The sequence below is a fragment of the Falco rusticolus genome, chromosome Z (assembly GCF_015220075.1).
Source record: "Falco rusticolus isolate bFalRus1 chromosome Z, bFalRus1.pri, whole genome shotgun sequence".
NCBI classification, from domain to species: Eukaryota; Metazoa; Chordata; class Aves; order Falconiformes; family Falconidae; genus Falco; species Falco rusticolus.
The window spans coordinates 59,256,854-59,271,292 of record NC_051210.1 but is presented as its reverse complement, the minus strand read 5'-3'; the positions used below and the strand labels follow the sequence as shown (position 1 = coordinate 59,271,292).

At 38.9% G+C, this 14,439-nt stretch overlaps 1 protein-coding gene across 2 annotated transcripts in view; it reads right to left on the bottom strand.

The window, feature by feature from the left end:
- Positions 1-14,439, bottom strand: part of SCAMP1 (secretory carrier membrane protein 1) — a 50,621-nt gene that overhangs the window by 7,725 nt on the left and 28,457 nt on the right. For both annotated transcript variants that reach the window (XM_037373340.1, XM_037373339.1), the window contains 4 exons: positions 14,022-14,120; positions 13,638-13,749; positions 9,876-10,004; positions 1,395-1,554 (listed from right to left, as the gene is read on the bottom strand). In XM_037373340.1, coding sequence (XP_037229237.1) covers positions 1,395-1,554; positions 9,876-10,004; positions 13,638-13,749; positions 14,022-14,120 — 500 coding nt within the window. The remainder of the gene's footprint in view (positions 1-1,394; positions 1,555-9,875; positions 10,005-13,637; positions 13,750-14,021; positions 14,121-14,439) is intronic.

The window sequence follows — 14,439 nt, the reverse complement described above, 5'->3', positions numbered from 1 at the left end:
AGTTCTGCTCCACTTTAAGACTGAAGTTCACAGTACTGGCAGGACGGGAAGAAAATATCTTACTTGTAAAAGGATATAAAATGTAATATGGAATTACTGAAACATAGTACAGACCAGAATACTGAAGCAGCTGTTGTTTAAAAGCAAAATATACAAAACAGGTTTGCTGTTTAAATTACCAAAATGCCAGCCTGACAGGACTGAAAATAAAAAAAAAAAACCAAAAAAACCCCCAAACAACAACAAAAAACAACCACAACCAAACCCACAAAACCCAAATATCAATGTATAGGCAAAATCTCAAAGACTTCAACTCATTACTATCAAAACCTAATGATCATATGATATGCTTGCTACCTAAGTTCTAAAGAAAGTAGAAATCAGTTAAGTCACAAAATCAGATTTTGCTGTTAACAGCTCTTCCTGAAGAACAGTTTGTTCATTTCTATTTATTCAACCAGTTCAGTTCAGTAACTATTTCATTTTCAACTGAGAAACTGACTGAAAGTTGTTTTCCATTTCCAAACAATCGATATTCACTAAGGAAAGCTATGGATTTCCTAGATAGCAAATGCAAGTTACACTATATGATTCCTCAAAAGGTATGTAGGTATAGCAATACTTCCTTGGTTAGCAAAAAATCATCTCATTTATTCTAAAGGTGATGCTTAACTGCAATTTCTGTCCTTCAGTCTTTCTTTACAAGAATTAGTGCATTTTAACTAAGACTATCCTGGATCACTTCAATGTAAAATAAGCTTTCCAAGAAATACCGTAAGAGGATTTAGAATCTCTACATGCTGATCTTCACTAAATTCAATTTTGCATGCAAACCAACCATCCTATGCTTAAACACAAAGCTACCACACCTCAACACTCGTGAAGTCTGCAGAGATTGCTAAAAGCTACGAAAAATACTAGATTTGATACTATACACCTGCTTGACTTATTCTTAAGAATTCTTACCTTCAATTACAGACACTGTAGGTCACTTAACAGTATAAGATTTTTAAGTGTAGAATTTTATGAAGTTAATTCAGGAAGCCAAAAATTTAAGACACTCTTAACTATTAATCTACTCAAATTCTTGGTGTGAAGGGATAGAGATTTGAGAATTTTCTTTAAAATTGTTATCAGCCCACTACAAAGTTAAGTATTTCCTACAAATATTTTGTTAACGGTAGAAGCAATAAATACTTTAAAGGACATACCATGATATTCCTAACCATTGCCATCTATGTTTCAAATACAACAACTGAATTAATGACAAACATACTACTTGTTTCTAATGAAAGCCTATTAAAGGATTATCATAATGATAATCAAGCAAATTCTGGTTTGTTAATGCATCTTGACAAATTTTTAAACATTCCAAGTCAAGCTGAAGTTCTTACCTGAAAGCTCCATAAAGTGGTCTGTACCAGCAGACAAAAGAACAAGGGGTGAAAAGCAAGAACCAGAGAATACTCAATCCAAAGTCAACCCCTCGCGTAGCATCAACGTAAAACCAGGCCAAACATCCAAAGATATTAAGAAACAGTGTCACTGTATGGACTGTAGAAGCAAAAGCAAAATAGTCTTAATTAAGTTATGTTTATACAATAAACTATTACAACTGTTGAAGTAATACCCAAACTGAGCATTTTTAAACGAAACATAAGCATGCTGACAATAAATCAATACCCTCAGTAATACACTGAGACTTATAACATTTTCCAACTTTCAGGTAAGCCCTGTATTCACAAGTGAAAACCACTGAACATGAAAATTCAAGTACTATCAGGTACAGGGTGAAGGAAAAAATCCTGTCATAAAAATAAAACATTTTCAAACTGCAGATGATGAAGAAAGAAGTTTCTACAGCTTCAAGAATACATACTTCTTCTATAGTAATAACTGGACACAGATACTTAACAGACTAGTAAATATTTCTGAGAGACATATTTTTTGAGACAAATTTGGCACTGCATACATTCTAATTTGAAAACAAACATTTCCAAAAAAATCTTTCAATTAAAAGCTTCTTGTCTTCGACGTAACAAAGCAAAATAGCTCCACTTAGTAAAAATGCCTCTCAGTAGACAAAACCTGCAAGATGTTCTAGATGCTTTAATACATTTTGCATACTCAAGCATTTCTTAGAACATGAGTCTTAAACACCTGCTCTTTTGGTGTTCCATTCTTAGCTCAATACTAGCATTTTCTCATTGGCAGACCTCGTTACAGTTTAACTACTGAATTTCTACCAAAAATAAATGCATTGGCATTATGTCCTCCAGTTTATTTCAAATATATTTAGTTCTTAGAACAGAAAAAGATACAGCAGAATTAAGAAACATTACAACTACTACCTTCATGCTATCTGGCACTTAATTCAGTCCTGCCAGACTTAAAAGATGAACATTAATTTCTGTCTTTACTCAGCAATAACCAGTGATTCAGGAGTGATTTTGCTGTCTCAGAGGACAGTTTCTGTCCCTGTGGACCACAGTGAAGTAGGGTATTTATAATTGATAGTACACAAGCTCTTCCTTGCAGCAATGATTTATTATTGAAGTTCGGAGAAACATTTTGGTCATTCTACTGGAAGGTAAGATTAACAGAAGAACTGGCAAGATAACAAAGAATCTGAAAAAAACACTCCTCAAACTCTTGCTGCCCTCTTAACTAGTACTTAAATAAACCCTAAATCAACATAGTGGGAAAAAAATCATAAAGCAAAATGCCTACATCATTGCATGAAAGGCTGAAAGGCTGATGAAACTCAAAACATTTCCCTCAGACAAAATATATCTTCCTGTAAGAGTCACCAGAAACAGAGGACTTTGTATTTCTAAATAAAAAGCATTTAATGCATCTATATATATCTTAGCACTGTTCCAAGAGGTCAGCAAAGCAACCAACTTCCGAATTTGTGTGTGTGTGCCTTATAAACTGTAACAAAGGATATACTAATCCGAATTCCTGCCTCCCTTCGATAAATATGTGAAAGTTTACTAAGGGGTATTCTTTCTTTTTCTAGTCAATACTGGAAAACAGGGAGACACCCCAGATTACTCAAAACGTCTGCATTATGGTGGAGTTTGAACTTTCCAAAATTACTACTTTTTTGTGTAATTGCAATTACGGTAACAGGACAAGTTTTAAAAAACACCATCAGTGCAGAAGAGGGCTGAAATGTCACACCCACTACTGACACTTAATAGCACAATACAAGCAACAAGATGGGTCTACTTCACTACTGTCATGGAGAATTCGAGCTGTAAAAACCACATATTAGCAAGCTATGCATGGAGACACAGGACTTCACTGACAATTCTCCCCCTCTTCTCTCTGCCTGCTGCAAGTTACAGCAGGTGCTGCGAGATGCATTTGTTCTTTGAGCCAACACTTTCACTAAGTGACCCAGATAAGCTTTGCTGTTATATGAACGGACAGGTGTCAGGGTGATGGTTTTAAGTACCTTCCGCCTACTGCACTCTTCAAATTAAACTATGATACAAATTATCGTAAGACAATGATCACTGGGGGCTGAAATGACCTAAGGTTTTGGCAGAAGTCTGCAACATGCAACATCTGTATGGCAACAATTTCACAGGTATATCAATACAGCACTTGGTGTGAAGTGATCTAAGAAAGCTTTCTCCTAGTTTAGCTGTGGGAGTAGCTGAGATTAAAAGGGGGGGGGCATTCATGCTAGAATATGAGTCAACAATGGGAAATTACATTAATTTAATAAATATTCAGACTCAACTTCATTTTTATTAATGTAAACTTCCTTATGCAGAAGAATTCTACTTACATATATGTTCCTTGTCTTAATTAACCACACTTTCATCCCTTACTGTTTCAAAGTGAATTGCAGACCACAAATTGCACTGATGCTACCTGGCATCTACATTATTGAGATTATTATTTTGCAGTCCCATTTGGGACTGTATGAAAACAAACTTTTGTAGTAAATTTCATTTCAGTAACCTTCTACTGATGCTCTTCTCCAGAAACCAAGGTACTCACTAGGTCACATGACAAAAGAATGCCAGGAATTCTTGCCAGCAATCAGCTGGACTGTCACCCTGTAACAGACTGCCTCAAGGGGAATGGGATGCCTACAAAATGGAGAGTTTTAAAGCACAAGGCAACTGACAACTGAGGACAAAGCTGGTGAAGTTTGATCACACACAACCTTGGAGCACAGAGTGGCTTCAAGTGTAATTTAGGCTTTTGTTTCTTGTCCGTTCTGCTCTTTCTGGAGAGGGACCATATAAGACATGTGCAAACATGCCTTAAAAACAACAGAAATATTTTCCATAGGAAAAAATATATTCTAAAACAAGCTTAGATCAGAACCTTAACATAAGCACATGCTATCAAGAATGTGAACGTGTTTTTTTGTCTACACAGTCCATTAGGGCTTCAGCTAAAACTTTGTACACTGTTGAACACAGTCCACTGTAAAATTTTTGATGGTACACACTTAAAAACACCATAAAATGGTAAGCAGCAAACCTTTAAGAGAGCAACCAATCAGACCTCTAGAAAAAACAACCAACAAGGAAAGGCTGAATAAACTATGCTAATTTAGCCAAAAGGAGATGACTAATGGGGATAAATGTGTTCTCCATAACAACAGTGGACAGAACAGGGAAGAATAAAAACACAGGAAGGGAGAATTAAATTATATACTTGGAAACATCTTCTAATGAAAAAAAGACAGCAACACAGTAGAACAAGCTTGGAGGACATTTATGAAGTGTCCATCCTTGGCAGTTCTCAGGAACAAGCAGAACAAACATCAATACAGACTGATAGATGTACTACTGATTTTATCCTCAGACAGAAGGATGGATGAGATGAAACTCTCCTAACAGAAAAAAATACCACAGAAGTTGGCACTTTCGAATATTATTCTTCTACCAGAATCTACAGTTCAAATCACTGGTCGTTGGAAACCTTTAAAACTCATGTTCATAGAAAACTGAAACATTCACAACCTGTATTACAGGCCACCTGATCAGGAAGAGGATGTTGATGACGTCTTCTACAGATGGCTGGAGGCAGTCTCATGATCACAGGCCCTGGTTCTCATAGAGGACATCAACTACCCTGGTATCTGCTGGAAAGACAACACAGCTAGGCACACACAGTTCAGGAGGTTCCTACAAATCACTGACGGTAACTTTGTGACCCAGGTGGTGGAGGAGCCAACGAGGCCAAGTGTGCTGCTGGACCTTGTACTACCAAACAAAGAAGGACTGGTTGGAGATGTGAAGGCTGGGGGCAGCCTTGGATGCAGTGACCACAAGATGGTGGAGTTCAGGGTCCTGCACGGAGGATGCAGGGCAACAAGTACGACTGCAACCCTGGACTTCAGGACAGCTAACTCCGGCCTCTCCAAGGACCTACTTGGAGGATGCCCTTGGGTTAGGCCTGTAGAAGTAGGGGGGTCCATGGCTATTACTCCAGCATCACTTACTCCAAGCTCAAGACACGTACAACCCCATGGGTAGGAAACTGCGCAAAGGGGACAGGAGGCCTGCATGGAAGAGCAAGGAGCTTCTGGCAAAACTCAAACAGAAGAAGGTCGTTTACAGCATGTGGAAAAAGGCACAGGCCACATAGGAATGCTGTCGGAACATGCACGGAGGCAACGAGGAAGGCTAAGGTCCATTTGGAACTAAATCGGGCAAGGGAAGGCAAGGACACAAGAAGGGCTTCTTCAAGTACATCTGCAGGAAAAGGACGACTAGGGAAAACGTGTGCCCGCTGCTGAATGAGGTGGGTTCCCTGGGGACAAAGGACACACAGAAGGCAGAGTTACTGCATGTTGACTTTGCTTCAGGCTTCACTGCCAAGGCCGGCCCTCCACTTTCCCAGACCCTGGAGGCAAGAGAGGAGGTCTGGAAAACAGAAGACTCTCCCTTGCTCAATGCTAGAGATCACTTAAGCAAACCTGACACCCACAGATCCATGGGCCCGCATGGGATGCACCCCTGAGCACTGAGGGAGCTGGCAGCTGTAAATGCCAAGCCCCTCTCCATCATCTTTGAAAGGTCACGGAGAGCTGCTGGAGGACTGGGGGAAAGCCAATGCCACTCCAGTCTTCAAGAAGGGCAAGACGGAGGACCCAGGAAACTACAGGCCAGTCAGCCTCACCCCCATCCCTGGAAAGGTGATGCTCATCCTGGAGGTCATCTCAAAGCATGTGGAGGAAAAGAAGGTCATCAGGAAGAGTCAACATGGATTCACCACAGAGAAATCACATCTGACCAATCTAATGGCTTCCCATCATGGAATGACTGGCTGGCCAGACGAAGGGCAAGCGTGAACGCTGTCCACCTTGACCTCAGCAAGGCTTCTGACACTGTCTCCCGTAACATCCTCATAGGTAACCCCAGGCAGTGTGGGTTACATGAGCGGGCAGCGAGGTGGATTGAGAACTGGATGGATGGCAGAGCCCAGGGCGTTGTGACCAGCAGCACAGAGTCTGGCTGGAGGCCTGTAGCCAGCGGTGTGGCCCAGGGGTCAGTACTGGGACCAGTCCCTGTTCAACTTGCTCATCAATGACCCAGATGAAGGGACAAGTTTGCTGATGATACAGAACTGGTGGCAGTGGCTGATACCCTAGAAGGCTGCACTGCCATTCAGCGAGGCCCAGACAGGCTACAGAGTTGGGCAGAGAGGACCCTAATGAAGTTCAACAAAGGTCCTGCACCAAGAGAAGAACAACCCCACACACCACTAGCACAGGCCGGGGGTTGACCCACTGGAAGGCAGCTCTGCAGAGAAGGATCTGGGAGTGCTGCCCATGAGCCAGCAGTGTGCCCTGGTGGCCAAGAAGGCCAGTAAGATCCTGGGGTACACCAGGAGGACCGTGGCCAGCAGGTCGAGGGAGTTTATACTCCCCCTCTGTACTTTGCCAAGGTGAGGCCACATCTGGGGTGCTGTGTCCAGTTCTGGGCTCCCCAGTTCAAGAGAGATGGGGAGCTACTGGAGAGGGTCCAGCAGAGGGCTACAAAGATGCTGAGGGGGCTGGAGCACCTCCCCTTATGAGGAAAGGCTGGGGGACCTGGGCCTGTTTAGCCTGGAGAAGAGAAGACATAAAGGGGATCTTATCAATGTCTACAAATATCCTAAGGGCGAGTGTCAAGAGGCTGGGGCCAGGCTCTTTTCAGTAGCGCCCAGCAACAGGACAAGGGGCAACGGGCACAACCTGCAACACAGGAAGTTCCACCTGAACATGAGGAAGAACTTCTTTACTTTGACAGTGACAAAGCCCTGTAATGGCCTGCCCAGGGAGGTTGTGGAGTCTCCTTCTCTGGAGACATTGAAAATCTGCCTGAATGTGATCTACTTTAGGTGAACCTGCTTTAGCAGAGGTTTGGACTAGATTATCTCCAGAAGTCCCTTCCAACCCTGACCATTCCATGATTCTGTGATATATAAAGCCACAAACCAAAATGCCACAAAAGCTTTCCATGAGTTTAAGCAGCACTTTGTTTTGTAACTTCAAATATGAAATACTCTTTGAAAACGAGTACTGTTCATTTTGTACCTGCTATGAGACTGTGGGGAAAGCAGCTAGAAAACACAGGCTTCTGAGCCAAAAAATTCTTGGTGTTAAGATACAGGTCAAGAGACATGGGCCATTTCAATAGTAACAGCACAGAACGATCTAAAAAGTAGTGCTCTGTGCTGAAGAGCCAGGAAGACTCCCATTCTATCTGCAAGCCACTAAAACAGCAACATTCACTAAACCAAGACAAAAGAGGAAAGCTACACTGGCAGCTGACATAAGACACTGCTAATTGATTGCTGTAGTTCACAAAATCATGGGAGCACTAAGTCTGTCAAAAAAAAGGGTTCTCCAAAGGAAAACAAGAAAATCTGCACCACATCAAGGAATCAGAAAACTGACTTCTGATACAAATAAAGAGAAAAATGGATGAATTCATGGAATACAAACAGATTTGTTTTCTCATGAGATAAAGAGCATATAGATCTGAAACCAGTAAAACAGTTTCCTCAGATACATGAAGACCAAGAATAGGGAAATAAAATTGCTACTAACATTGGAAATACACAGAAAACTGAAACAGAAAAGGTTGTTCCTAGGACTGCTAAAAAGGAAGAGGAAAACTAACCTACTTTACAAAGTGCTGAGCACATAGTACTGTATTTATCCAAATGTGATTATGGATCCCCAAGGCCTTAAAACACCTAGCAAGCTCTGGAAGAGGAAATAAAATGTAGGCTAGAGCAGCAAGTAGAAGCAGACTGGTTTGCTATGGTAGTAAGTGCTCCGCTGAGGAAGCAGAGCCATTCCTAATGAAAAATGAGCCAAACCAAAATACAATCCTGGGAAAGAAGAGTCACAAGTACTGATTCAACAGCCAGCCCTAAGGCACAGAGTTCTGGACTCAAATCTTTATTTTTAGACTGAAACAGATTTTGTATTTCTTTTCCTTTATTATGCATTCTCTTTCTTCCTTCCCAAGTAAACCCTAAGTCAGAGAGTACTAGAGCTAAAGAAGGAAAAGAACAAGAGGGCTCAGTTAAAACCTCCGTCTACCTAGAAGAAAATGTCATGTTAGTACAAAAGCACAACTCCTATATATTTTGAAATACTGTAACGTTGCTGCTTCCTTTATTTCTCACCATAAGAAGGAAAAAGAAAAACAGTATCAATATTCCAGCTCTCACTGCCCAAATTTACCTTGTGTTTGAAACATACAGCACTTTCAGAACTCAGCCCTGCAAATGACCAGAATTAGTAACTATCCTAGAATTCTGGAGTATGCAATCTCAGATTTCATAGAAATCTTAAATGTGTCAAATATATGAGAGTGACTTGTCACACATTCTACAGTGGATTTAGTTGCTTACTTGAAGGGTAATGACCCAGCAATGAATACAGAAAGCTGTGGATTATGATGAAGTTGAATTCACTTGATTCAATGCTGACTGCTCGTTTTGTGTTTCCGCTACATGGTTCAATCACAGTAATAAAATTACCAGATTTAACAGGTAAAATTACAGAGCTGGTAACTAAATCTGAAGCCCTGAAAAAAAATGTAGAAAAATTCTGAAATTCACATTCCCTTAGTATGCTAAAAATACATTAAAGGCATAAAAGCACTAAGTCTTTGGAACTTTCTCAGTCTCAGAGTAATTAGTAGGCTCTCGTAACACTGGACAAAACAGAAGAAACAAATGTTGTGGCACTTGTACATTTGGTTCATCCAGTAGTTCTCCAGTCAAAACACAGCACTGCAATGAAGGTAAAATCAACCCCACAAAGATGGTGTAGAGCACTCTTGGTGTACACAAAGGACAGTTTTAACATGGACTGATTCTTCAGTTAATTTACTTTATGCTATTTTTTAAAACAGACTAAAATTATATTAAGTCTCCACTATAGAATAAAAATGTTATGAAACTATATAAAACTTTAGTTTTATAGTATAGTATAGTAAATCAAATTGATATTTTACTTCTTAACTCACAAGCCTATTAATGCAAATCATGAATTATATTTCTTAATGTATACGCTGATTTTAAAACCAGTAAAATTATTTCAAATTTAATAAATGGTCAAAGCTCATTTTACAGTAACACAGATACTTAAACCAGAACACAGCAATATACTAGAACCACACTGCCTTAGGATAATCCTCCTCCTTTTTATCTGTGTAAGTTTCCATGAAATAGAGCAAGACTTTTAAAATCGAAGCTAACAAAAAGATTTCACTTCAACTTATGACTTCCGGATTTTAAACAATTTCTCATTGCAGATGTTACCAAAGCCAAAGCAGCAGGTATGTACTATCAAGTTTGAATAGGTATTTTGTTTTTTCTTTTAAAAAAACACTTACACATCCACAAATAGTACATAATCTTTACTGTCTTCTGGAATTCTACAGGAATGTCTACAGAAAAGTCCTGGTAGAAACAAGGACCTACTGGAAAATTCTCAGGAAGAGGTGGCCAGTTATTTTTTCTACCTGCAAAACAGAAAAAAAAGAAGAGCTTCATAATACAGTTTTGATCTCTGTATACTAGAAAGAGATACACATTTTGACTTAATTCAAATTGTTTTACATGAGTTTCACAAGCATATGGATAACTTAGGCTACCAAAACCCCCAGAGTTTTATTGGCAATCCTCACACAATACTGAAAATAAACTTCAGAAATAAAATACAATGAAGTGCAGACGGATCAAGGAAAGCACAATATTTTATCTATGTAGAAGACTAAGCAGGTACCTGACAGCTCCTATAAAGTAATAAGAAAAGATAATTCTTCACAAAGCAAACAAATATGGTCAGATAAACAATTTCTCAGAGTTCCTTGACTTTTAAATGCACGTTTCCCTGAAGTCCCACCGTACTCACACACTTTGTTGAACACAAAGACTGGGGACTGAAAAGCATTCTTTTATTCTCAGAATCCTGGTATTTTTAACAGTAGGCTGTCTCTAACTCTTTGAACTAGTTGCCAATATAATTTACAGTCAAAGCTCTACCTAAAAGTGCACAAACCTCAAGAAATGCAGCTACTGAAATTATCTAAGCTACTTTTTTTGTTACAAGAAGTTGTGTGAGGGAGTGAGGACACCACAAAGGACACAGTATCAGAGATTTGGATTTCCTGTGTGCTGATTTGCTAGAGGATACATTCCAGGAAACACAAGTTGTATCACGCACAGACTCAGAGATTCAACTGAGATAATAACTGCAACAAACCCTTACCATAGCATTTCAAATTCTGGATGCAAGAGATACATTAATCACTATGTTCCAAAAGTGGAGCTGAACGACAAACCTAAAGGCAGCTTTATATGAAAATCTGACACAAAGTTTTGCTTGCTTCTTCCATCTTCAACCGTATATTTACTAGGAGTTCATCTGGTAAGAACAGAAAACTTGCAAAGCTTACATACTTGCATTATTTCTTATTTGTTCCCCCACTCAGACAAGATGAAGCTGTCAGTTCTGCTCAAAAAGGTCCAAAGCACTTGGTAGTTTTCTGTCTCTTCTACCCAAATTTTTACCAGCCTTTCAGAGCAGGGGATTGGCAGACGGAGCATAGAGAAGGTAATTAAGTAATGTTCCCACCAATATTAAAGACTACTTTGGGATTTCTTATATGAAAAATATCTGATAATAATTCAGATCTTCATTCTGCAGTATATAGTTATTTCTCTCATTCTGCAGTATATGGTTATTTCTCTCAGGACTGATAGTTTCAAGACAGAGTTGTGGAAAAATTCAGGTATCTTACAATAATTCAAGTTCATATTTAAGAACTGTATTTCATGTGCTTACCCACTGCTATAGTACAGGTTTCAGAATTTTCAACCAAGAACTAAAAGACAGCTTGGTGAGACAGTTTGACATCAAAAACCAAGTGGTCTTTCTCTAAATACACTTTGGTACTCATATTCCAAGATTGTATCTTGACAAGCAAAGACCTAGCTCAGAGTTACTTAATTCAACCCAAGTTACCACACCAAGGCCTATTAATGTAACTTCAATGGCATGCCTACACTATGAATGCAGACACCCCCAAACTAGCTCCATGCAAGCACAGAAAGGGATTTTCAGGCATGCCCAACTGAACTAGCTGAAACAGGAAGCAGCGCAATTTAATTAGCTCAAATGCAATGCTGCACAGGACCTGAGCAGAAAAGACCAAAAGCTTCAATCTAAGCTGACCTACAAGCTTGGAAGCTCTTTGCACTGTAGTCAATTAAGTATGATGACAGTGTCCTAGATGTGCAGCCAGAATCTTAAACTGAATCCAAATAGCTACAGCATTTGCTAAAGACCCTGTCCTGCAATCAAGACAACTCCACAGTGTTTCCAAAGGAGTTCAAATGAGTGTGTAAAAGAAAAAAAAATCGAAAGGAAAAGTACATTTTTCTCCTCAGTCAGTCACAATACATAATTCCTGATTTGCAGCATCTTTTACAGAGTCATCCAGTAAAAAAACAGTATCTTCTTAAGAGCTCTCTCTTCTCTGTTAAGCCTTCCTAAAGAATCTTTAGATTCTTCATGGATTCTTCAAGCATTTAATTGTAAACAACTGCAACCTAGTAACAAACAGCCATTCTAAAAATATCCTGAAACATGCATGGGGTATCAGAGTTCTGTTCCCCAAGATACAGATGAACAGATGAACAAAACTGCCCCTAAAGCCTGGCAAAGTAATCAATCAAGACCATCAATGTAAGTTTGTTAAATTAGATGGAGGGCAATACATGGAGAAGGAAATTAAAAAATAACCAAAAAGAAATCATTATCTGGAAGAAGAGGGACAGAGATTTAATAGAGAGATTGAAAAGAAAAAATACTGAAAAAATAGAAATGGTTTAATGAAGGGACAATATCACCATGATTCTTTCCCTTAGAAGAAGAACACCAATTCCCCATTCCCAGATCCTAGCAAATGACTGGCATAGGACTGCTCCCGACAGCTTCCTGAGGAGTAGAAGTGGAGAGGGAGCTGTTGATCTCTTCTCCCAGGTATCCAGTGACAGGACGCGTAGGAATGGTTCAAAGCTGCATCAGGGGAGGTTTAGACTGGAAATAAGGAAACATTTCTTTACCGAGAGGGTGGTCAAACACCAGAACAGGCTTCATAGAGAAGTGGTCAATGCTCTGAGGCTGTCAGTATGCAAGAGGCATTTGGACTTAATAATATGCTTTAACTTTCGGTCAGCCATGAAGTGGTCAGGCAGTTCGACTAGATGGTCATTTTAGGTCTGTTCCAAATGAAAATATTCTGTTCTACTCTATTGTATAAAATTCTCTGAGAATTTGAATTACTAAGCAAGTATGCAATCTGGAATGGTACCACTGTATATTCAAAAGAAACCAGCACATATGGAAATAAAATTCTAGACACACACTGAAAGTGAAAAGAGCACAGAAAGTCAGCCTTGCACAAAGTGTTTTGTGGTTTTTAAATTTTTTTTCCTAACTTTGGTCTGAAGTTGTTGCTTTTGAAAAGGAATATTCCCACAGATCTACTTAAAGAAAAGTATCTCTAGTTAAGGGAATGTCAATCTTCTCATCTGTGAAACTGCCACACAAAAACTGATGGTTCTGCACAGCACACTTACAGTTTGTGGCCAAATGAGATACTTGATCTTGACTATAGGTTCCAAAGTGTCATATGAAAAATTAATAAAAGATTAATAATAGATCTTTCTGCTGTTTGCATAGAATGTTATGTCTGTAACATGGCAAAAGACATGAAAATGTTTAAAAAAATGAAAGTTCTCTTACAACTATAAATACTGACAAGATAAATCAAAGAGATGTTACTTACGAAGTTACTTTTACTTCTCAAAATGCTCTATTTCTATTCAGTAGCATTACTTAGATATTAACCAAGAATAAAAATAGCTGATAACAAGGAGTAACCTGTAACAGAGGCCAAACTAAAAATCTGCACAGGACAGGACAGGTTTTACTCACTGTATGCACTGTCTGAAGGGAGATAAAATTTCCTGCAGAGATTACAAAACCCCCTCTTTGATCAGCTTCACCATGTCACTGTAAAACTAGAACAGTTTCTAACAACAAGTGAAATTTCTGCAATTTAAAGAAGTATTTCTTTCATGCATACCCCCCTGCTGATTTAGACTCTGCATTTCTCTTTCTCTGCGATCTAGTTCGGCTGCTTTTCTTTCCAGTTCTTCTTGACGCTTTAGCAGTTCTGCCTGGGCCAAGGCATGCTCCTGAACAAAGTAAGAATCATTAGATATTGATAAAAAATATGAACACAAAATAAATATTCCAAGACTGTTTTCTATAATTAAGCATCTCTAGTTATGGATGAAGTTTGACCTAATATTGCATGAATTCATGTATTAACCACTTACTTAAAGGCAATATTAATTTTCATAAATCATCAGGAAAGCAATGCTTATTTATAAAATACATTATTCCAGAAGTATATTTAAATAACTATAATTAAAAGGAACCTAGTACCTGAAAGTTACAGACAAACCTTTGCAATTTGTGTGTAAGCAGCTGGTTCTTCTGTTGGTTTCATTATTGCTGGCTGGGTACTGGGTACATTAGGCATTTTCACATTTCCTGGAGGAGGCTAAGAAAACAAAGAGACAATTATAGGGAAACAGTTTCCTATTCCAATAAGCATCTTTTCATTAACTCTGTAACAACCAATCTAGTTATTTTAAAGGAAGTGTTACTAATAAACTGAAAATCTGATATGCTGCCTGCAATATAACTGTAGGAAACTTATAACCTGTAGGAAACAGAAGTTAGCTATATTCTGTGGTGCAGTGTTATGCTTATTTGGTTTTACACTGTACTACTTGCCATAAACATACGTGGAATTTTAGAATTATTCAGACATAATACAAGTAAGAATAGTTACTAAGAGAACCGCAGGATTTACCAGT